A 25156-nucleotide genomic window follows, 5' to 3' on the forward strand; every position below is an offset into this window, starting at 1 on the left:
AGCAAGCACAAGAAGTGATGCGTGCACACAGATGCTTTCTAACAGCTTTTAACACAGGGTCACTTCAGAGAATAAACACAGGAGATCGAAAGTTCCCTAAACTGAGCCTTTTGCAGTGCCTTAGAAGTCTAAGAGCTAGATCAGATGAGCCCAGCAGACTCCAGAGCAACAGCCTGTCAGAGGCAGCACCCTTTGGATGCTGCCATCTCCACCATTGGACTTCACCCAGCAATACAATGATGCACGTCAGATTTTTCCCCTCACCTCAGCAATGGGAATGAGAGAATCACAGAACGGCTTGGATTGGAAGAGACCTCAAGGATCATCAAGCTCCAATCCCCCCGCCGCACGCAGGGAACCTTGAACAAAAAAGCGTAACGTTCGTTCCTGTAACAAAGCCCTGAATTCCAGCAGACACCCAGCTGGACACGGCCGCGTTCGGATCACACCTGGAGCCAAACTCCGGGCCAGCAGCGGGTGGGTGGGAGGCCGACAGGGCGGCTCAGTCCCCGCACAGCAGCGGGAACGGACCGGGGGAGCACGGCGCCGGGCGGAGGCACTCCGGGGCTGCCCCCGAGCCTCCGCCGAGGGCTACGTGCCGGTCACAGCCCCCCGAGGCGGGCAGGCCGCAGGACAGCCCTCGTGTTGCGCGCACAGCGGAAAAGCAGAGCGAGACAGCGGCTCCGCCGGGCAGAGCTCTGGGCGTGGCGGCGGGCACCGCCCGGCTCCCTTCTCCTCCACCCTCAGCCCGTTACCTCCTCGTTGTACCGCAGCAGGGCCCGCTCCGCGGCCTCGGCGGCCCCGCCGTGCCCCTGCACGGCCTCCAGCACCGCGCCCAGCTCCATGGCCGCCGACACCGGCGGCCGCCGCACCCGACCTCCTGCCCCGCGCCCCCTGACGCCACGTGACGTAACGCTACGCGATGTGACGCGACGCGACGCTCTCCGTGGAAACAGTCCTGACTGGCAGGCAGTACCCGAACGCTATTGGTCGCTAGGAAGGGTCGCCTGCACCCCAGCGCCCTCCTATTGGCTGCCTTCCTATTCGCCCCGTCCGGCCCCCCGAAGAGGACTACGCCTCCCGGCATGCTAAGCGGGGCGGCGCTGCGGTGCGCGGAGAGCTTGTTGCTGCGCGGCATGATGGGTATTGTAGGCCGCAGGCAGCCCCGACGGCGCCTGGCGAGAAGGGCGGTAGAGCGAGATATGGAGTGTAGGTTGGAGACCCGCAGGCCGCCCGGTTATCCAGCGATAGAAAATCTGACACGTAGCCTCCTCGCTAGGCTTGTCCTCATCCTGCCTGCTTCTGTGCTATCTGCTCTTTCAGTGCTACAAACAACCTGCCCCAGTGTAGGCAGCTGCCTTCCCTCAGGCAGGAGCATTTCATGGCGCCTTTGCTGCACCTGCTCCATGCCCAGCGGTGGCTGCTCTAGTGCACGACGGCTGCAGGGCAGCCTCTCTGCATGAGGGTGGAAGGGCCCCTTTACCTACCTGTCCTGTGCAAAATGGCGCCTGCTGCCAGTCTGAGCCCACAGGCTGAGTGTCCCTGGGCCATTGCAGGGTAAAGTCTACATCTGGTCCCCGAAGTGGGGCTTCATCATTACATTTGAGAGCAAAACAAAACCCACGTGAGCTGGAGGATGAAGGCAGTGCACCCCCTGTGGTTTGTAGGCCCACACACCACCAGGCTCACGTGTCCCTTCTGTGAGACAGCACAACTGCCTTCCCCAGACCACCTGTCTGTCCTCTCATGGAGGCTTGACATACTCTCTACAGGGTGTTCACGTGGCTGTGAAAAAGCAGAAGGTGTGGGGTTGAGATCCCAGTGTCTCCTCACTGTTGGGTTTTGCTCTGGAGATCTGGGAGGGCAGAGCGGGCCAACGCTACACGCTGGGTGAGAGTCTGCAGTGTCTGCGCACAGGTTGGCTACATCTCTACAGAGCACTACAAACTCCAGGTTTGAGCTACGTTAAGAAGTTAAGAAGATGGGCTTATTTCCATTGTCAAAGTGCCCTATTGTCAAAAGCCACTGTTTGGATAGATGAAAATAATATACTGAAGTTGCTACTGAAGAAGTAGCAAAATCACAGAATCAGAGAATCACAGAATGGCCAGGGTTGGAAGGGGCCTCAAGGATCATGAATCTCCAACTCCCCTGCCACAGTCAGGGCCACCAACCTCCCCATTTAATACTAGACCAGGCTGCCCAGGGCCCCATCCAACCTGGCCTTGAACACCTCCAGGGATGGGGCATCCACAACCTCTCTGGGCAGCCTGTTCCAGCACCTCACCACTCCCACATGAAAGAACTTCCTCCTGACATCCAACCTAAATCTTCCCTCCCTCAACTTAAAACCATTTCCCCCTGTCCTGCTGTTATCTACCCTTCCAAAGAGTTGATTCCCCTCCTGTTTAAGGCTCTCTTTAGGTACTGAAAGGCTGTAATGAGGTCACCCCACAGCCTTCTTTTCTCCAGGCTGAACAAGCCCAGCTCCCTCAGCCTGTCTTCATAGGGGAGGTGCTCCAGTCCCCTGATCTTTGTGGCTCAAATCCAGTTTGAAGTGTGCATCCATTTTTTTTTGGAAGCAAGACCATGTATATATTAATGAAGTTTCTGGAAGAAACTTAGTCAAAGTAATCCTTTGCTTGTTTGATTTACTGTTCTATTACAAAGCATGAGCCTGCTTAGATTTACTTCACAGCATAGTAAAATATTCATTTCATTTGTACATGGTCAATTGGAATCTTTTTACTTATAAAAAAAAATGCCCAAAACTAAAAAAATAAAGGCTAAAAAACTGTTACTGAACCTTTAAAGGCACATTGTTATTCATCATTGCTGCATTTTGGTTTCCACTTTAGGCAGCATATGAAGGATTAGGATTTCAGTGAAAGAGGGGGACGGAATAAATTGCATCCTCTACCAAAGAACTGCCAGACCTTTTCAAATGAGTGCATACCGTGAGCCCTTCCCATGTTAGTCAGCTTTATCTAAACCTTCCAAAGCAATGTCTGCCCCTGAATTTCATGGGTTTCAGGGTCAGTCACAACAGAATTGTGAGGCTGGGGAGGTCAGAGGCCATTTTTGTCAAAGGGTAGTGACCTTAGCAGCAAGAGGTAGCCTGACAAAAACAGGATTCATGCCTGTGAATGGAGTTCTCACTGCTCTTCCCCCGCTGAGTCTTTTTTCTATCTGGTAATGAAAAATCTTGAAGAATTGTAGTGGATTTTTATATGCATACATACATGTTTGTGTGTATATAGCTATATAAATATACAGATACGTTACATGTGTTAGTTATGCTATAATACATCTTATATTGGATCTATTACATATATATTTTCATGTGTTTTGGACTATGAAAAAATAAAATAATGCATGAACACGTTCGAAAATGTGAGAAAAGAGAAAACCAACAAAGAAAAAAAGAAAAAAAAAAAAAAAGAGAAAGAATAAGAAAGAGGAAGGAAGTAAGAAAGGAAGGGAAAGGAAAGAAGGAAGGAAGAGAAGAGAGGAGAGGGAAAGTAAAAGGAAGGAAAGGGAAAAGAAGGGAAAGGAAAGGATGGGAAGGAAAAAGAAAAGGAGAAAAATAGAAAGGAAGAAAGCAGGAGAAAGAGATAACAAGTTTGAATATCTTGGCATGTGGCATGAAAACTAAAGAAAAATCTGCACCTTGCATATTTACTCCCTTTACACATAAATATTTGGCTAGGCAAGAAACATCAGTTTGAGTTACCATGGTCAAGGGAAAGGCTTAATTTACAGTCTCCAGTCTCCAACTCAGGAGGTTTGGCGATTTGTACCAGGATGATTTAAGAGATTCCTGCCCATAACCAACCATTCTACCCAGAGGTTATCGTCCTCTCTTGCGCCACCACACTTCACAGCCTGGTATACACCCCTGTGACCTGAAAGCTGTGGTGGTTTATATTAATATGATGGGCTCTGACCTGCAGTGGTCAAGGAGGGGGCCCACTTTCCCTTGCAGAGCTGCTGACACAGATGGTGATGGTGACCTTTGCAGAGCTGTGCTCGGTGAGCTATATATTGCTCCACATGAATGTCCAGTTTAAATTTCAAAGCCCTCCTTAGGAAATTGTTCAAAGGTAGCTGAAAGCATATGTTCAGACTCCTGTGGCATCCAAAGTATATGTATATTTTTAAAGAAAGACTGTGGGGATCCTTTTGCAGAAGATTTAAAAATCCAAGCTCTGATTGATGGTGAAAAGGACAGTTCCGTGGGTCTTTCTTGATTACAGAACTTTGTGATGCTGCTGTTGGTCAGAATTCCCTTTCCCACCACTTTGCACGTGGTGTTACAGTTCTCCACTCATAAATCCTGCATTGTTTCTGGTACTGACACATGTTCAGTATCCATCCTCCTTCCTGAACAACCTCCCTGACATCTCCGATGCTCTTCAAGGCGAGGTAATTGAGTTCCAGCTTTTGAGTTCATGGCAACTCTTGCCCACAAATGTCTTGTCAATACATCCAGTCCTTGGAGAGAGCATGGCAGGCTGTGGTCAGCATTCCTTCAGGTAACTGGAGATTAATGGAGTGTTCCAATGATAGGAACTAAATGAAGGTATTCTGGTGGGTTTGTTGGACGTGAAGCGATGCAGAGATTCGGAATTCAATTAGGAAGATAAAGCGCATTTTTTCATTCTAGTGACTGCCTTTTCCATATTCATTTCTCGTAGTCTTCATGAGGCAATTATTTCTTTGCTTGTTAGTAATTAATAGGTCAGAATCAGTGCTTTGATGTAAGCACCTTCAAAAAAAAAAAAAAAAAAAAGCAAAGAAGGACTTTGGTCTCAAGCAAAATAAAACTCTAGCTGCTAAAGATAGGCTATTAAATCTTCCCAGTGTGACTTACCTTCTTCATGTGTGGATAGTTTTGCCTGAAGGTAGCTTGAATGAGATTAAATAGATCCTAGAAACAATGTCTTCTGTCCTGCCCTCACTTAATGAAAGTGAAGAGTGAGTGTATATTAGGTAATAACACCAGGTTACACGAAGAAAATTTCAGAAGGTCTGTGACACTTAGGAAACAAGATTTTCATCGGGTACCTAAAGGTGGAGATAGGCTCCTGCTATGCTTCTGATAACGTACCAGGACCTTGACTGAATGTTTAAGAGACTGAACAGTTGCTAAACCTCATCTGGAACACTCTTTGTCCCTCAATTCTTGAAGATTTCCAATTCATTCCTGTAGTTACTTTACATCCCAAACGCTCACTAGCTTACTCACTGGTTGAATACACAATATCTGACCAGCTTGCCACTTTATTTGCTCATCTAAGGAAGACGAAATTTCCCATTCCAGTATTCCAGTGGCAACATGTTTGTTGTAAGTTACAGTAAAGAAAATAAAATAGAATATCTTACCTGCCTGCGTGGATATCCGGACTTAGGTGAGCAACAATAGCAGGATATGAACCAAACAATATAAAGCCATCACCTGGCAAACGGAATGGAGCGGCCTGTAGCTGGAAGCACAGGTGGAGGACTGCTCACTTGCAGTTGGTTATACATGTTCACAAGTCATTTGCTGGGTAAAAAAATACATTGTCACTTGTAGGATTTTTTGAAGGTTTGCAGCTTCTGTATGTAAGTAAATTAAAATGGTATCTATTCAATTTCAAGAACTTTATTTGAGCATGAAAATCCCTCATATATCTTGCACAACTGTACAAACACTTATGTCCATTTTAGGCATAAATGTGGTTATTATCAGACTGAGTGCTATCAAAGATTTTATTTACAAAACAATTGCTAAAATGTCTGATGTCGTATCTCCATTTATTTATTTCTTACCCATAGGGTAATAAGTCCACCACAATTGCTTGGTGCATTTTATAATACAGAAGAAAAAGCTATGTTAATAAAATCTAACAAAAACTCACAAATAGCTACAAATCCGACAGAAAATGTCTAAGAAAAGTTCTCCCCAAAATACAATACATTTTTCCACACATACACAGTACAGAATAAGTTCAAAGGCACAGCTTTGAATTTTGCTTTTGTAGAAGTTATCACCACATGAAGGAATTGAGGGAATATTTTCATATCTGTCAATAGGTAATCAAATGAATATTCGTGTTTGCATTGTCTTTTTTTACATAATTGCTTCATATCATCACATTTAACATATGTGGCTCTGAATCCAATATCTTCCCAGTCCCCAAGTCCATTCTTAACGTTGTCATTACTGACCAGAGAAGTTAGATTTTTTTTTCCAGATTGTGCAAACTTAACACAAATACATACACAATAATAGTCAAATTAAGGCAGTGTATAATTCAATGCTACACGTGTTTTCTTCTCTTTTGTAGAGTTACTGGATCAACAGAAAGGTGCATCAACATACAAAGTTAGGTTGTAAACTGAAATCTACACAACACATGTCTTTTAAGGAGCCAGGTGGAAGAAGTGATGCAAGCAAATGACGGCTTGGCAGAATTGTTTTTAAGAAATGCACTGAAAGCTTAAAAGAAGAACAGATGTCAGAGTTCTGCTGAGAGTGAATTTCCTGTCTTTAACACAAATCATAAATATATTCCATCCCAGTACTTTGTAAGACTCATTAATATTTGTCAATAAGAGGGGGGGCAATGGCTCACTGACACTGACATCACACTGGGTTGGCCCACATGCCAGAATTAGAAAAGGCACAGATTGGCCTAAAAAGATGTCTAAAATAGCACAGAAATGCTTTTCAGCTACAGGAACATTCAGTCATACTGGTCTGCAATCTGCCCATGTTATGAACTACATTTATCTTCCCAGGATCTTTTCCATCTTCACCTCCCTTCAGGAACGTCCACGTGAAGTCCCACATAACATCAAGTTTGTACATCTCTTTTAAGTATACGGGCTTCACTGGTGCCAGTCATTTTCATTTAGCCCAACCTGTGGTGGCTTCCCCATTGATGTAGGCGAAGCCGGGAAAGTGTTGCATGTGCTCATATTCAGAATTTCTGCGCGTAGTCAGAGGGGTGTACATGTCACTAGAATTGCCGTATCTTGTAGAGTGCATGGGTGGGCTCGTGTAGCAGGAGTTCGCAGCCGGCACCTCTGGCCAGCGAGGAGTCACTGGGGTGGGATGCAGCCTTGGAGTACTGCTCATCAAACAGGGCTCCATTCTTGACGTTGGGCTGTTGAAAGGGTACTACGACAAAGGAGAAAAATGAAGAGTTATTTATCACGTACTTAATGTTAAAGTAAGGGCTGGGTGGAGACAGGACAAGGGGAAACGGCTGGAAACTGCAGCATAGGAAGTTCCGCACAAACATGCACAAGAACTTCTTTACAGTGAGGTGACGGAGCACTGGAACAGGCTGCCCAGGGAGGTGGTGGAGTCTCCTTCTCTGGAGATGTTCAAGACCTGCCTGGATGCCTACCTGTGTGACCTGCTGTAGGGAACCTGCTTTGGCAGGGGGGTTGGACTCAGTGATCTCTGGAGGTCCCTTCCAACCCCTACAATTCTGTGTCTGCATCTGTGTATCACATATCTTTGTTTAGCATAAATAAAAGTGCATGATTGAGCAGCCCTCCAAAACCTTTATGATACTGAAGGCAGAATATCATATAACAAGTGCCCAAAGTCAAACCAAAATATGAGAGGGAGTTTTGCAAAGGAGTCACAACACTTCCCCCTCCCTGGAAATATTCAGGGCCAGTCTGGATGGGTCTTTGAGCAACCTGGTCTGGAGGGGGTGTCCCTGCCTGTAGCAGGGAGATTGGAACTACATGATCTTAAAGGTCCCTTCCAAGCCTAACCGTACAATGATCCTATGGTTTAAATACTGAAGAGCTAGCTACTGGCAGGTATATCTGGCGGCAGAGAAATAAATTGAATTTGGCTAATATTTTCCTCACAACTGAGAAAGTTGCTATACAGTAAAAATAAAACAAAACAAAATAAAAAACAGCGTTAATTGTTCTGAGTCCCGGTCATTCAAATAGCTTTTGAGGGAGGAGAGCAAAAGTATCTTTATTACTGGAAAGGTGCCTCCTTCCCTTTCAAATGTTCACAAGCCACCCTGCCAGTTTCTGGAGAAGAATACCATGGTCTGGCCTCAGAGCGGGTAGCTAATTGGAGAACTTACAAAAAGAGACACGCAGAAGAAGAATCTCTCTATTTCCCAGCTGTTCACAGTGACAGTTGGAAAGTAGAATCCAGAGAAGTTTGACAAATACCTCCCACTAAGGAGAAGATGTGCTGAGGATAAGGATAAGCAAGAAAACAGAGAACAGCATTTTCTCCCTGTAGTCACAGGCTGCCCAACCAAGAGGAAGAAAACTGTGCTTATAAGTATTTGCTTAATGTGTATTTATTTATTGCCTGTCTTAAAGGAGTGAATCATCTGTGCTCTGCTTAAGAAATAGCTTTCCCTGCTTTGCCCTTATATTATCCATCTGCACTGCGGAGATGGTGAGGATCCCTGTTCCCTTTGACCAGCTGTGTATCTTCACATCTTCTACTTTTTACACCTACTAGGCAAGATGGTTTCTAGTCGCCCCAGATGGACACAGTGAGCATAACAGAATGGATCCACAAACAGAGGACTGTACCTTTTAAACAGAAAGTGTTGTAATTTTAAGTTTCATTATACTGGATTGTTTGAAGCTGTGACATTTCCTTATTACGCTGTCTCCAGAGTAGGACTGCCACCTCTCCTGCATCTGACTCTTAGAACACTTGCAAAATACATGCTAAAGCTTTGTACAGCTGGGGACTGTAAAACTACTTCCCCATATTTTGGGTGGCTGTGGGAAGAGCTGCTGGAGGTGTTCAACAGAGAGAGATGGCAGTGATTCCCAAGAGGCCTCATTACATTACTCCACTGCCAGATGCGGGTGGCATTAATCAGTTGCATGTGTGGGTCCCCGAGGCAATTACAGCAATGTCTCCATGAGGAGTTTCTGCTGACTCCCTCCAGACCACAGCCAAGAAAGCAGCCCTGCCTTGGCAAATGTATTTGAACAGCTCAAAAGCCACATGCTGGCCACTCCTAATTAAGTAGGAGAAAGAGAAGACTATTTTTGACCCATATACTGCAGTTTGCGATTTAGCATATTCCACTGTGTCCTGCAGAGACAGACCAGTTAGCAGATGAGGGGGAAGAAATCAAAGTTGTACACTGCACTATTTAGCATATACAGCACATCACCTGTGCAGTCAGCTGCTGAAGAAGGCTAGCAAATGGCAGCACCATACTGGAATGTCAAAACTACAACTAGAACTGCTAATACAGATATTAGAATAAGCTGTATTGGCAACACTGTCAACATGTCTGTACAAGATCATCTAAATTTCCATTTTCAACCCACTGAGAGGCTTTTCAGTAGAAAAGTTCGACAGAGCTTAGGCACTGACTGCAGAAAGCTTTATATGCCCTTCCAGAAGAATCAGTTTTCATACTTCTTGAGGTTTTAGAATCTTCTGCACAAGATAAAACTTGCCAGTACCCAGCAAAAACACAAGCTTTGTGGTTTTACATAAGGAGATATGAATTTAGGATCATGGTTCTCTTTTTAACTCAATATGATAAAGACAGGACACTGTCAAGAAACAATCAACCTGCAAATATTCTGAGTAAACATAAGAGGTTCCAGAAAAAGTTGAATAATTTCCATATTTTATCTCCTGGAAGGATAGTTGATGGATTTAGAATGCAGACATGAACAGGCAATATGTTGAAGTCATTGTCACGCTTGTGCCTGCTGACCACCTTCATCTGAACATCTTGATGAGCAAAATTGCTGCCATAACAAATTCAGAGAGAACAACTTGTCACGTGATTTGCTATAGCTTCAGAGTCCGATTCGTCTCACCTAACTTTAGTGGTCAGAAAGTCAGGCATCTAAGAACAGTGAGTCATCTGTGTTCTGTCTGCAGCCTCCAGGAGAGTTTATCAAACCTCAATTTGTGAAGCCTAAATATTGAGAACAACAGATCTTTAGAAGATGGCTCTTTCCTTCCTGCTGCAGCCCATTAGTTTTTAGGTTATACTGGTGTATGGGGTTGACTGGTGTTAAGTGAAAGTCCCTTTTTCATAGCTGTTGACTCCACAGATCGTGGCAGATCTCATATGCTGGGAAATGTTCAACTGTGTACAAAGTGATTTGTGATTGTAGATGATAGGAGCCAAGACCAGGGTCTATTACTGGGGGGGAAAAAAAATCAAAAAACACCCACAACAAAATATACCATACAAAATAATACATTTGTTCTTTTCTGAATGGCATCTGTGGAGGTGCAAGATGTGGGCCAAGCTAGAAACACTTTGACTTCAGTAGTGTTTTACTTGAAAACAATTGCACTGATCTTTGCTTTCCTTACCCATTGATCTATACCCCAAATCACTGAATTTTTGTATTAAGTAGTATGTTTAGAATGAGTTTGATCTATACTTATTCCGTAGTACTTAAACGATTCTCTCATCTCTTCCCAATGCAACAACTGATTTGCTCCATTAACCATAACAGAACGCTTTGCTCTCCTGACTTGGTGCAATTTTCCCTTGTTGTTGTGGCTTTCAGAATAGAGGAATTACTTGCTTTCATACCCCCTTAAACATGCCCCAGCTTCAGCTGGGGCTTACATTTACTGCTTATATTTACTGGGGCTTATATTTTGTAGAGCGTGAAACGTCAATATATCTACAAAAAAAACCAAAATGAATGGTGGGGACGTGGATCGCCTGGTTGTACATGACTTTATGTGGGGAAGCAACCTAATGTTTTCTAGGTAGTTTGGACACACAAAAACTGTGCTGTTTTGGGATTGAAACCTTGGCTCCCAGAATGAACTTCGGGATGCACTGAAAGGAAAGATAATTCCCCTCCTATTTGCAGTCAAGAGACCATGTTGAGACTTCTAGAAGGCAGAGCTAATGGCTGTGCATAAGGGGACAGGATACAGTGCTCTGCTCTTCCCCCTCATCAGGCTCACCCGATGCAGCTGTGTTTATGAATGTGTCATGAATGTAAAAGGAATAATTGCTTGAAAATAACATGGACTCTAAATATCTAGTATTTGACAATAAATTCTGTTATGACTGAATGCAAGACGGAAAGTTTTGTAATGGTAGGTCAGCTAATCGCAAATGAGTCAGTGACTTCTTTTTCCCTACAGTGAAGAGACTATTGAAAGACAATATTTTTAAAGTACTCATTGGGCCCTGCCTGACTATTAACTCACCCAATGAAGCATCTATTCAGCCTTGTTGGAGTGTCCAAAGCATCGCCATCTGGGCGGATGCCTGCCCATGCTGCCTGAATCACCTTTCACACTCTACATCCGGTTTAATGAAGAGTGCTTAAGCATGCTGAACTCAAAACACTGGGGCCTAGTGATCTTTGCCAGATATAAAAGCGACATTTGTTGGAGGGCTCTTGACAGGAAATTACCATTTTCTGGGCTAACTCACACTTGCTGCAACTGCTGCCTCAGACCTAGACAAGAAGCCATTTAAGTCTGGGACGCTTTAAGAAGATTATTGTTAAGGCCTTGCCCAAGAATGAAAAATTAATTCAATGTCTTTTATTATTATTTTAGAAAATACTACGTTAAATATGTCCTACCAAGAAGTGAAGATTGAATTCCTAAAGCGTGGGGATCGAGAATAATCTCCTTATTCATATCCTCAGCTCACTGACTGATTATGCATAGAGGTGAAAGGTGTCTCTGTCCAAACAGCAAAATATTTTCCTTATGAATGTGGCTCTGACTTTACAGTGCATTCGCTCACGTTTTTGCAGAATGCTGTAAGTTAGTATTCTGTGTCAGCCACTACTTTAAGATTTGCAAATAACTCATACCAGGAACGATAGCTATTGTGAAGGGCTGGCTATAAATTAACTTCATGAAGATCTGATAAAAAATATCAGCATTGGAACTGTTGATCAGTTTGATCTTTATAACCCTGTATTCAATCCTTTGGTCCACAAAATGAAGCTTATTAAATCTTGGTGTGTCAAATAGGTGGGGTGAAGTTTTCAAGACACTCTAAATGACCTTGGTACTTTTGGGAGAGGCATTTGGAGCCTCATGAAAACCTCATTTGCTATTATTTAAAAATTAGACACGTTCCCTGTTGTATTCAATACATAATTACTTCAACTACATTTTAATAATCTCAAGACTGTTATGAAACTGTAGAGTTAGGAACAATAATTCTTGTTGCATGGGTAGGATTTGGACAGATTTTTTTTCTTTCTGTCATTACTCGGTATCGGATGACAGAATGGTTTAGTGGGGGAGGATTCAACGTTCTGATTGCTTTGGTATAGTCATAAGCTTATACTGGTTATGTGCTGGATAGACAAGAATTTTTCCCTTTTCCCCCTCCATGTGCTGTCCTTGTATAATTCCTATGTGCAGAGCATCCACCATGGGAGAATCTATGCAGATAACTCCTAAGTCTGGAAAACAGATGGAGAAAGGAAGTGGGAGGAATGATGGAGATCTATAACATCTCTAATGGTAAGAGTAAATAAAGAGAGAAAGGGTATTGCCTGTTTCTCTTCATTCCCCAAAATATAGGCAATCCAATGCAATTCTGAGGTAACAGGTTTAAAATTAATAGCAGATTACATGCTTCATACAGCCCATTGTTAAGAGTCTCTAAGTACAAAAAAAGCTCAAAGAATTTAATGTAGAATAAGTTGCTAGAAAATACAACAGTCCAGCTGCTGCTTCCTACTCAGGACATCCCCAAGTCAGCTCTTACCAAGCACAGTGTAGCTATGCTGGTAAAAGGACCACTCTCTACCTATCCTTTCGCTAATAATTTTCCTCTGTACATTTGCTTCTGGCCATAACTGGATATAGAACCTGGATAAATGGACCTACAATACGATTCACAATGGCCATGCGTTAGAGTACTAAAATAGCACTGTATTTTTTGCTGTGTATTGCACTGCATTTACAGTGATGCACATTCATATGACAGGCATCTTTACACGTTACTAGGTATATTAAAGTATAAAAACATCCTGCTGCAGATTTTTCTCATTCATTACTTTTCCTACTAATAGTGTTACCCTTGTGAATTACAAAGAAAAATTACTGCAGCACTAATTAATTTATGACTAAGGAAGAGGTGGAATTATATGAATTGAAATATTTATGCATAGCTTGAAAGGATCAAATCCTGTTCAGTCAGGGTGAAATCTGCAGACAAAAGCTGTGATCAAAAGCCATCCAAATGCAGATTGTGGAAGCGGATTAGATGGTGGCATTGTGAAGGGGTTACCTCTGAAGCGGGTACCTCTCTGCTACACTTGACAGAGGTTCACAGGAACACTCAGAGGCTTTTAGACAAACTCATCTATTTTTCTACCCTGGTATCTGGTTCACCTAAAATTCGAGGCAAGTGAACGTAACAAAATATAAAGTCAACATAGTTCTGTTTATGTACACACATTACACGGCCTCCCAAATAATGATGGAGTTTATATTGTGTGATTGAATTCACTTCAGCACTGTTGCACGGAGAACTAGGTAGCACCAAATCAATTCGTAGATCATTTTTTTATTTGTGTACCTGGCTCTCGGCCAGTAAGCCAAGTCAAGAAATGAGCAATCAGGCCTGGAGTTACAAGGAAACAACTGTTCTGAGAACTAATCACAGATGCTGATGAAAGAAAAAAAACATTCGGATTAAGACCAAGGTTTGAACAGACTGTCCCTGTCAACAAAAAGACTCTTAGCCAGCAGTGGGAATTAGTCAGCCTGCATTGCCAGAAGGAGCCATTTTTAGGTTCCTGCTGGGTTAGTAGCTGCAGAAATTACTACATCAGAACATTGATTTCCCTCTACTGTTTTTATACAGGTCATCTCCACTGTTCTGCTTGCTTGTCCACCTGCGAGTCATTTATCTGTCTGAGAGCTACTTAATAAAACCTGCACTTATCTTAAGGACACATCACATTGCTCTGTGAGCCAAGGTAAGTGCCAGGACTGTTTCACAGGTGAGAGATAACAATATCCTCATGAGCTTTCACCAGTCAGTTGTGGGAGGGGGTGATGCACTGTGCCTCAGCTTTATCAAATATCACTGTTTCATCTCCTTCAACACTAGTGGATTCAAATTATCCAGGAGTCTCTCGCTAATATGGACCAAATGCTTTTCAGGTAGGACTTAGGGCTGCCACCTATACTCTCCAAGAGCTGTATGTGGTACAAGATCTACAGCTGTCTGACTTCTTTCCCAGCACAGCCCCACTGTAAGGATTCCACTGACAAAACCATAGCAGGTATCCTGAAATTTACACAATGCAATCATCATATAACTCTGTGTGTGAAGCTAAGATCAATATGCTACATGTTGACAATTCTAGTTTAAAGGGTCACTCGCTTCCTTCTCCCCTCCCTTATGTTCAGCACTCCCCACTTCCCTCAAAAGAAAGCTATTCCCTCCATCTCGTTTGCTCTAATGTCATTTGTTTTGGTGGCTGTCTGTAAATCTCATATGTGAAATGATCCATCTTAAAGTTATATGAAAGGAACAAACAAAAAAGTCAAATACAACTCTTTCTTTATGAATATTGCTTTGGGCTGGAAAACAGCCCTAAAATAAGTGACCTGATAAAACCTGGATTATATTGCACAGTTCCACAGAAAGAGGTTGGATAGACATGGTGATCTTCCAAACCAAAGAAGTAATTTATAGCTGCAGCCTATAAGCCACCTCTATTACATCTTGTCAGTTTCAACTCAGAGCCTTGTCTAGGACAAGGGCTCTCTCTGATTCCATGTTTGCAGAGGAGAACTTACCCCCCACACAGATTTTTTCTTGGGAATTAATCTGTTGACACTATCCTAAAGAGCTAAAGCTGAGACAGAGTTCTATATTTGAACTGAATGTAAATTATAACAAAGAATTCTTTTGAAGAGAGATGGTCAATGCCTCCACTTCTAGACTGATTATATTACCACAGCAATACACATTTCATCTCTTTGGGTTTCAGTACAGTAGCAGCTGTTTACATATTCACTGCAAATTTGGATCCCTGTATTTTGATTTTGCAGTAGGATTCGTGAGTCCTACTGCAAGCCCAGGTTCTACTTAGAAAGTCCGCTAGAAGAAATGTAGTTCCATAACACCCTTTTAGGCTTTGTGGGCAACAGCACTTTTCATTTATATACTTCTGGCTAAAAGTAACTAAGAAAGCATTTGTTACCAGGGAAAGCATTTTACAGAAGCTCATTTAGTTAAAAAAAAGTAAGATCGTTTACGATTCTTTGAAAGTTTTTTTTCAGTTTATATCTTTCAACAAAGAATGAGCACATTTATGGGGTTTTGTTAACCTTATCCTGCTATGAGAGTGCATCTCAGTTTACAAGCAGCACGAGAAAGAGCATGTTAAATACAGGTAGAAATAATGCTGTTCTCAGATGTAATCATTAAAGGATAACTGTTCTTCATGTGCATCCAGGACAATTCAAGGGCTACTTAGAGAGGAAAAAGTTATCAGACATCTGCACTTGTAGAGCCAGCTTATTACAGGATGAAAAAAAAAATAATGATTTTAATGTATGTTACTATTTCTATACAGCATATTAACCAGGACGAGAAAACCACACGTTTTCATCTTGCTTTGCTTAATTTATTTATTGCTTAACTTGTGCTGTCTGTGTCAGTGTGGCAGACAGAAGATATGAAAGAAACTCCTTGTAAGGGTAATAACATTTTTAAACAATAAAAGTCTAATTCACTATTTTACCTACAGATTCATTGCCTGAGAGGTCATTTCAGAACTACCACTTATGTAGGTTTTCTCCAGTAAAGGATAAGAGAGTAAAGAAAGTTCATGGATGAATTTAAGTCAAAAAGTTATGTACCTTGGAAAAAACCTTGAGATAACAGGATATGGGCTGTAATGAAAAAACAATATATACAAACCTATCATAGTACATTGTACTTAAACATTTATTCACTGTTTCCATTAAAGATACATCAACTACTTAAATCCTCACACCTGATGTATTCTCTTTGGTGGACCAGCTGCTACACAAATGGGTGAGAAGTTGTAGAACTATTGCTTCCATCAACTAGAGAGCCATTGTTGAGCTGGTCCAAATGAGCATACTGCGTTTTCCTAAGACAATCTTCCTAGCTGATCTCAAAAAGCTTTAGAAGGAGATTAATATCATTATTCTTATCTTAAAGACTGGAAAAATAAAGCATAAAGTAGGAATTACTTCTTGAGATCATCTGGTAGACCAATGTCAAAGACCAGAATGAGATGCATGTTTAATGTTTTCTAGTCCGAAGCTCCGCCAAATTCATATCTTCACAACTGGTCTGTGACTGTAGTTAAACATGGTTGTCCATACTAGACTTACATAAATTTCTAGCAGATGAAGCATAAAAGGCACTGTGTGTGTGGAATACCCCAAAGACATCACCTCCTGCTTCTAGTTGCACCCTGTAGATCTTCCAACAGAGGACAGACCTATACACCAGTTGCATAGTATACTAAAGCCTTCCTATAGTGGCACTACTTTTGAACTGTTGCCAGATATCATCTTCATGCTTAATATATGCTGTTTCCCACTGGCTGTTTTGTGAACTGAAATAATTACTGACTTAATTCCTCAGCTTATGGTAGGAGACCAAAGCACACACATTAGATAGAACCTCTTTGGAATGGTGCCCCAAAGTTATTCAAACGATATACAAAACTCACAGTTTTTTTTGCAAACTCCTAATCGTATTTATTCTCAAGAGCAGAGACACCAGAAGAATTCACTATGGTCTCTGCATCTCCTTTCAATTGTATTAAAACACTTTTATTGTTAGGTATCATTTCCTGTTCACAATGCCTAAGAAACACACAGTTAATTATATTAACAATTGGTTTTGGATACTCCTTAACACATAAGCACTTCATATGATATAGACTGCTTGATTTTGGAGTTTAGTACTCTAAGTTCATAAGTCAAAGTTATTTCTGATAAAAAAATCTCCACCAGAATGAAAAGATGCCAAGAAAAGAAAAGAAAAAAAAAAAAAGTGATTATCAATGACTAGAAATAATTCAAAGTTCTTGTATGCTGATAAGAAATTTACAAGCACGACTTTACTTAAAATGTTGTAGCAAGAATTTTAAAGAAATTATTCCAACTTACCTGTGAAGAGCTTCTGTGGTAAGCGGAGTAATGAAGTGGTCCAGAGATAGCAGTATCATGTGGTAAAGATGGATATTGACTCTGCATTGGATGGGGGTGCTGATTGCTATAGCTACCGTAGTTGTAACTTCCTGTGTATCTAAAATTCAATTAAAAACACTATTTAGTAGGCATAATCTTTATATTCCCACTAATAATGCTGTAACTTCCATGTGACATACAGTAGCACTTTTTTGCATAGCAGAATGATTTCTAAAATAACCCTTATATATGTGTGTGTGTATTTCTGAGATCAGCTGGGAAGCAGCTGCCACTTAGCAGGGTGTTCAATACAACAACGAATTGAGAGACTCAGGATGTTTCTGTGACAAGTTTTACGCTGCAGGCTCATCTGTGCACTTTCTCCCTTTTATTACTATCCCACTGCCATGTTTCTAGTAAATTGCTAGGCTGAGCACGTGTGGTAATATTTGACTTAAGGAACTGCACTGTGGAGTTCAGCCATCTCTTTGCACTGCAGCCACAAGTTCCTTATCTTGGGGAGGGAGAGAGATGTGTTGATTTGCATCTGAAGCATACAACAAACAGCTTTAGTGCAGCTCACTAGAGGACAGGATGGCAATTGAGGTTGGAGAACCTGCCCACTTTTATCATTTCAAATGCTTGTCTTGGAACAGCCCAGGGTAAAGGAGAGAGCAATTTACTTAGCTATAAGAAGCTGCAGGGTCAGTGCTTGTAGATCACCATTATGTGCATCATTCATTAGCAGAAGACGAATTTACATTTTCTGCATCCTCTACATCTTTGTGTAGCCATGTGAACATCTGATACGAATTCAGCCCTTAAAATATATGCTAGATCAAAATGAAATGGCAATAAACAAAACCAAACCAAACCAAACCAAACCAAAAGGGCAGCCAAGTCGTTGTGGGAAATAAAAGAAAGTTATTTGTATGGATTTCAGCTTTTTTTTTTCTGTAAAGTTCAATGTCATTGTTACACTGGGTAAAGTTTAAACACCTTTGTTATTCTTTTGATTTTATAGTGGTGTTCTACAGGTACCATGTCAAGTTTTAGACCAGGCAAACCAAAAGGCTTCACAATGAGAGCTGAGTACCCTCTCTAACAATATTTTCTAGACATAAGCTCCCATGTCTATATTTACTGTTGAATATTTAGCTCTCACTCTTATATTCGCTTGTGTTTAGCTGTCAACAAGAGTGGTTTCCATAATCCACCTCAGACAAGCTGATGTTCATAAGGTAGGATTTTGATAGGCTATCTGTGGAGAGCTGGGGCAGAGAGAAATGACTGTGTTGTGGAGCTGTTCCACATAACAGTAGGCAGACATCTTGTGTGTTAATTCCTTCAACACAATTGACTGGGAAGCAAAATCCACAACAGATATTTTTGGCAGTCTCATAAGCCTGACATTTCACAGTGCAGTTTTTCTCTGGTTCAAGAGGAGATTCATCCAGCTGGTCTCTCCTATAGTCTAGAGAGCCCTTGGATTCCCATGTAAAGCCAAGTCCGGAAGATACTGACCTTATCTTCTTCATTCAAAACTCGCTGGTTTTTTTTTTGTTGTTTGTTTGTTTTTTTGCTAAAATACACACTTTAATTCACTTGAATTTGGAGTGACAACATTTCTTTTCTTAATTGCTATCGTCTGTTTTTGGTTTAGGAATCTTTTTCTTTCTCTATTCAACTTCAGGAGAGAGTGCTGAAGGATGTGAGAAGGAGATTAGTATAGTCCTTTAAGAGTGGTATTTTCCTGCCTATCTGAGAGTGCTTGATTAAGAAACCCTACATCTCCCTCAGAAGAAAGCCTGGAAAATTAATAATAAAAAAAATTCTGCCAAGTACCACGTTACAGTCACTTCTGAACTTCATCAACGGTCACTGAGTAGCGGAGACATTACACAGGTGGGGTGTCTTAGGGGAAGTCCAGATAGAAAGTGGCAGCAATTCTAGAGTTTAGCAGATATGAATATGATCCACTAAAAAATATTCAGTTGATCATTTGTACAATACAGGGAATCCTGGAATATCCTGCATTACTCCTGCAGTGGTGTAGGTTAGGACCATTTGGAAAGAAATTGGCTTTACTGAAAATTGCCTGCAAATTCTGAACATGAATCACCACCGTGCCTTGGCAATGAAGAGGACAACTAACAACCTTACTGTATTAGCAAGAGCATAGACAGCAGACCTAAAAATGATTATTCCCTTGTATTTAGCACTTAAGGGACCTCATCTGGAGTACTGAGTCCTGTTTTAGTTTCTCAACCATGAAAAGGATATTGACATATTAAAGTGAGACTAGTGGAGGCCATCAATTTACAAGAAGAGAAGACTGGTTTACCCAGTCTTTAAAAGAGAGGCGAAGGAATGATCTTCAACTATCTATCAGGAGGGTATAGTGCAGATTGAGCCAGATTCATCTAGAAGGTGTACAGTCATGGAGTGAGAAGCAGTGGACATAAAACAGAACAAGGAATATTCCAACTAGGTATGAAGATTTTTTTTCCTATTAATACTATAGATCTGTTTACTGTCCAGATATTGTATACATGTGGAGAGTACCACTGAAGATTTACTGGAGTGAGTTAAGGTGGTTATGAAGATTGTGCTTTCTCTCAGTTCCACAAATCTACACTAGTATTGTTTGTTATAAGGGTTTTTGTTTGTTTGTTTGTTTGTTTGTTTGTTTTTTAATAAAGGAGAAGAGATCATTCAGCCCTTTCTTCTTGGCTGTTAATATGCAGTTGGCCTTAATTATTTGCATTTATTTTACAGGGAGACGTTTTGGTCATTGAATTTATATTATATCCTCTATAACCAGACAAAAATACAGAAAAAAAATATTTGTATAAATCAGTTCAGCAATCTATATTTATCTCTCTTGGGAGCTAGGAGGGCTTTACATTGTTCCAAGTCCTCAGTTCTTGAAACATCTTCACTCTGAGGAACCTCTCTGTATGGAGAGGAACATACCTCTGTATGAATTGCTCTGATCTTTTAGGTATTCTCTTTCTATCTCAAGATGCTCTGGAGGCTTTATATTTCACAAAGGAGATGATCTTTAGAGTGAAAAATTGGAAGTAAACCCAGCAAAATGGCTGTTAGAATACTCTCAGGTATGCTGGGTGGTTAAGAATCTGCATTTCCTGTGAAATTCACTTGCAACAGGGAAATGGTCAGCATGCAGCTTATGCTCTCTGCCTGCCTCCCTTGCTGAGTGTGAGGCTCAGCCTTTGAGCGAACAGCTGTTCACTCTATTTGTCTCTTCTCCAGAAACCTTGAAATCTCAGTGCAGACTTTGATCTCTCTCTGCTTCTTTCCAGGGCAGCCAACTGTTTGAATCTTGCATATAAGGTCTCCTGTATTCTTATTTTTTTCTCCTCTCTGAAGATACGGTTCTTTAAACAAGCTCTCAATCAGTATTTCTAAGAGAACTGTAATGAGTCTTGGGCTTCAAAACACCATGGGCGAGGTCATTAATGGATTTCTGTGCAGACATTTATACAGAAACATGTTTCTACTAGCATGTTGCTTTAGACATGAAGCATAAAAACTGATGTATCAATGTGCTGATTTTGCAGCAGATTCAAAATAAGTACGTGTAATGATTCAGAAAAACTTCACAGTACTACTATGTAGAGAGGGAATAAGATCAAGAAACGTTTATGATAGATGCCACATGAGCATTGATTGACAAAGAGCTCTTATTGCTACGCTTACAGATGAGCAGGTAGATAGCACTGAAATGTTCTGATACCACTAAAATTACCAAATTTTTTCTACACACCTGTCCCATATAAAACCAAATAGTGAAAGAAGTTACATAACAGAATGTCTTTTTAACTTTCAGAAAAGCTAATTCACTCAGATAAAACTGTTTCCCCAAATCATCTTCCAGAGGCAAGAGATTCCTTTAGTAACAATGAATTCTCATGTGTATACGTGGATTTACAGCTATATTCACTCCTGTTCCATGTCTCTTCCAATTCTCGTATCCTGTTAGCTCCTAAACCTCCCAGCTACTCTGTTTTCAATTCCACCAAGCAATCATCCAGGGTTTTTCCAGGAGGGACATAGCAGTGATATTCAGACATAAATCCAAACCTTCTCACATTCATGAGGGAAGGAGACAGGATCCAAATTAATCTACTACTATTCTTACAAACACTATGCAATCTTCCACACTTGTGCACTTCTGCAAATATAGTGAGTATGCAATTAGACTGAGAAAATCAGTGACATTTTTTGAACTTCTTATTTTTTGTCAGCATCTGGGCTCTTGCTAAACTTGTTGTATTCCTGAGGCCCATTTCTACTGATTAATTTGATTGTTTATCTTTAGTTATGGATATCTATGACTTACACTTTCACTCAAGTGACAATGGCACAGAAGTGTTGTGAAAAGAGCAGAGGCTTTATCTGATTTTCTGAAGTTTTCCAAGATGAAATAACATTAAAGAAATTTCTGCTGTAACTACTTTAACTGAGTGCTTCGAGCAAATTTTGGTGATGGAGATGAGATTAGGATGTTATGTTGAAAATGTGGCTATTTTTCCATACTTTAGAATTTTTTTATTTGCAGGCTTAACAACTGTCATAGAATCATCTAATCACTGAGGTCAGAAGGGACCCCTGGAGATTGTAGAGTATGCTCCCTGCATAAGTCTGCACAGCCAAGGACTGTGCCCATGTGAGTTCTGAATATCAGCAAGGATGGAGACTCCTTAGCCTCTTCATATGACTTGCTCCACTGTTTGATCACACTTGCAGTGAAACAAGTTGTTTGTTGTCTTCTTTTTTAAGTTTAAACAGATTTTTTTCTATTTTAGTTTGTGCCCGTTGCCTCTTGTGCTGCCACTGGATACCACTGAGAAGAATCTGTATCTGTTTTCTGAATGAGAATAGAGGGGAGCTGAGAACTGGATCTAGTGCTCCAGATGTAGCCTCAGATGTGCTGAGCAGAAGAGCAGAGTCATCTCTGAGACATGGTATGGGAGGTTAGTTCTTTGGACACAGAGCCTCTGAGGTAAAACATGGCATGTAAAAGAAGGAATCAGAGATAGGAAGAAAGCTACCAAAAGCTACCAAAGCCTTCCCTTTTATCAAGTATTCACTAGGCCTATTGAGTTTTGAAGTTTAATCAGGACTTAGTAAGATGGTAAATCCAATCCTGAATAACCATATAGTAAAAACAACAGCCAAAGAATAATGGAGTATTTTTGCAGTACAGACTTACTACATCAAGGAACGGATTTCACTGCATTTTCAAAAAAAACATAAGCTTGGGTTCAACCCGAAAACCACACAAAACAAACAAGGCACTCACCCATGTTCTTCTCTGTGGGGATAAACAGGTATCCGATGTGTGACAGATGATGATGGTACGTGTGGACTTCTCATGCAGGGCAGCTGTTGGGAATTTTCAGCTGGAGACCCAGCAGCTGTTGTCACAGTGTAGGTGAGCGACCACGTATAGGATTGCATAGCCCCTACAGACAAACATTAAAGAAAGGCAGATAAGATAGGCCAGTTCATAGAGGTGTTATGCTTTGAAACAGCTGCTAGAAAGTAAACCATTAAGCACCAATATTGGAAATAGCATCCAGCAAAGTGAACAAAACAGTCAAATAAAAGCAGAAATTATCAGCTGGAGTGCACAAATATCCAGAGGTAAGAGGCATATCCGGAACATTTCAAACTGTGAACTTTGAGGGTGGTGTTGTAGCTTGAGGCTATCAGCTCAGAAAAAACTTGGGTAGGACTCAACAATAGAGGAACAGCGGTGCTAGCATTTCACAAACATGATGCACCAACTCCTGGAGGTCCCTCTCACATGCAATAATCTGCTGGCCTGTTTAGCTCACATCTGATCAGGCCTGGAGAGAAACAGAACGTACAATTAAAACAATAAAGGATTGGAAGAAGATGAATGTTACTCAAGAAAACTTCTTGAACACTTTTGCAGTTTTTCTCCTAATCCATCTGACTAGGTACCTGCCTGCGTAGCACAGTGGTAGATCCCCAAATTATAAAAATTATATGGACAGATATAGTGTAGCCATCTTCTTCCTGTAAGTAATGTTTCTTCTGACAGGGACTGACTTTTTATTTATTTTTTTTTTTTTTAAACATTTGGGAGGACCAAAGTGAAGAAGTGGATTTTCCATTTTGCTTGGAAGGTGCTGAGTTTTTTAATCATTCTGATCCCTTCCAGGCAAGAGCTCCAGACTCACGAGCCAGCTGCTGAAAAACCTTTGTCCTTTGCACACACCCTTTTCACTCAGGAGGCTGACAGATCCATTGTTCCAATATAACACAGCTCTTGCTGGAGGTCATGACCATAGTGGCTGAGATTACTCTGCAAATGAGGACCAGAACACTGAATTTAACCCAATCCAAACACTAGTTCGGGTTGTCCAGGCACTCCTGACTCTTTTTCACTACCTAAAAGGAATTGCAGGAGGTGACTTGTTTATTCACTGTGGATTCTGGAACTTCCTGTAATATGAAAGGCCCTAATTCCAAGAGGGACACGTATCACCCCGGTGCATGTTCACTCCACGATTTTAGGGAATGAAAAAACTATTTCAGGTGTGCACAATTTTCTTCAGGTGTATGTGATTTTATTTAGCAAAATCAGAGAAATAATTTTTTGCAATGGAAAATACTTAATTCTGAGTCTGACCAAAGGCATTCTGAGCTTCATAAGGTAAGATGTGAACTGGGGCTGTTATATTAGAGACATTCTTCTATGTGTTACGGTCAAGGATGTATTTGCTAGGTCCATTTTCACATCTGCATTGTCTGTCACTGATTTTTGACTTTTCAGACTTTCACCTCCCCCCTTTAAGAATGATTGATATTCTCTGAAACTAAGGAGGAGGCATACTCAACAGAGCTAGCACATCAGTGCTATTCTGGCCATCAGCAGTCATGGTTCCTTGAGCTGAGGAAAAGTATTTAAGGAAGTCTGCCTTTACTAGAAAATATAGCTTAAGAGGAAGCAGTCAAAGCTATTTCTACAGTCACAAAATAGTTTCATTTGAAAACAAAAGAAAAACTAATTTGAAAATTTCAACAACTTGTCTATGGATAATTTTAGTGAAATGTTTCAAAAGGTCAATATATTTTCCTAGTGTTATTGTCCAAAATAAAATTTGAAACAGTTTTAAAACAGGACTAAGCTCAAAATTAAAAAACACACACACAGGAAAAGGAAAGAAAGAAAAAAAAAAAAAGAGAGAGAAAAGAAGAGGAAAAAAAGAGAATCAAAATAAAACCAAATACTAACTTCTAGGTAAAAATACCATTCTGTCCACACTTCTTAAATTTATCACAAAACAAAAGTATTACTTCAGATCGCCCTTTGAGTCAAAGAACTCATGACCTTCCTAGCCCTAGCATGAAGCTGTAACACAGCCAAAAGATTCTCCACATTTTACCACGTATAGTTAATTTGTGTGGCCACAGCCATTGTGAAAAATTCTAGTGATCTTATCTCAGTCTGAGGAAAATGAGTCAATTCAGGACAAGTTGTTTCTTGTACTCCCTGTGGGAAGTCTGCTCCTTGCATGAAAGGATGTGGCTGCTCTTGGCATTCAAGTCTAATTGGGAGCTGTCTCTGTTCAATTCTAAACTCAATGTTTAGAGTGTAACATAGATTGTGCCTGTCCAGACAATACAGAAACAAGGAATAGGTCTCGCACTGGAAGAGTTGTGAATATCTTTTTAAAATTACCCTAACCACAGTTTGTCCCAGGTACTATCAGATAGTATTTGGCACAGCTGTTGTAGGAAACAGAATCATGGAATCACAAGGTTGGAAATGACCTACAAGATCATCTATTCCAACCGTTCTCCTATCTCCATTACCACCCACTAAGCTACTAAGCCATCTTGTCCAGATGCCTCTTGAGCACAAATACTAGGCTTCTTTTGGAGGTTGTGAATTAGAAGTGAATATATGCTGAGTTTTACCCTGGATTTACA

The 25156-nt window shown here is 41.1% G+C and overlaps 2 protein-coding genes across 5 annotated transcripts in view; both read right to left on the bottom strand.

Moving 5' to 3' along the window:
• The window catches only part of RIC8B (RIC8 guanine nucleotide exchange factor B), a 34108-nt gene extending 33271 nt beyond the window's left edge, over positions 1-837 (bottom strand). The window contains exon 1 of one of the 4 annotated variants that reach the window (XM_042889830.1): positions 756-837. The gene's annotated coding sequence lies outside the window, so the exon portion shown is untranslated. Of the gene's footprint in view, positions 1-264; positions 286-755 lie in introns of those variants that run through there. The other 3 variants (XM_042889829.1, XM_042889826.1, XM_042889831.1) reach the window with 3 other exon arrangements.
• A 5102-nt stretch (positions 838-5939) lies between these two features.
• Positions 5940-25156, bottom strand: part of RFX4 (regulatory factor X4) — a 75998-nt gene continuing 56781 nt past the window's right edge. The window contains exons 16-18 of the mRNA XM_042889947.1: positions 22494-22656; positions 17144-17282; positions 5940-7168 (exon numbers count right to left, since the gene is read on the bottom strand). Of these exons, the coding sequence (XP_042745881.1) occupies positions 6896-7168; positions 17144-17282; positions 22494-22656 (575 nt within the window). The 3' untranslated portion in view covers positions 5940-6895. The remainder of the gene's footprint in view (positions 7169-17143; positions 17283-22493; positions 22657-25156) is intronic.

The sequence above is a fragment of the Lagopus leucura genome, unplaced genomic scaffold (assembly GCF_019238085.1).
Source record: "Lagopus leucura isolate 7727_CA_CO unplaced genomic scaffold, USGS_WTPT01 Super-Scaffold_100159, whole genome shotgun sequence".
In the NCBI taxonomy this organism is placed as follows: domain Eukaryota; kingdom Metazoa; phylum Chordata; class Aves; order Galliformes; family Phasianidae; genus Lagopus; species Lagopus leucura.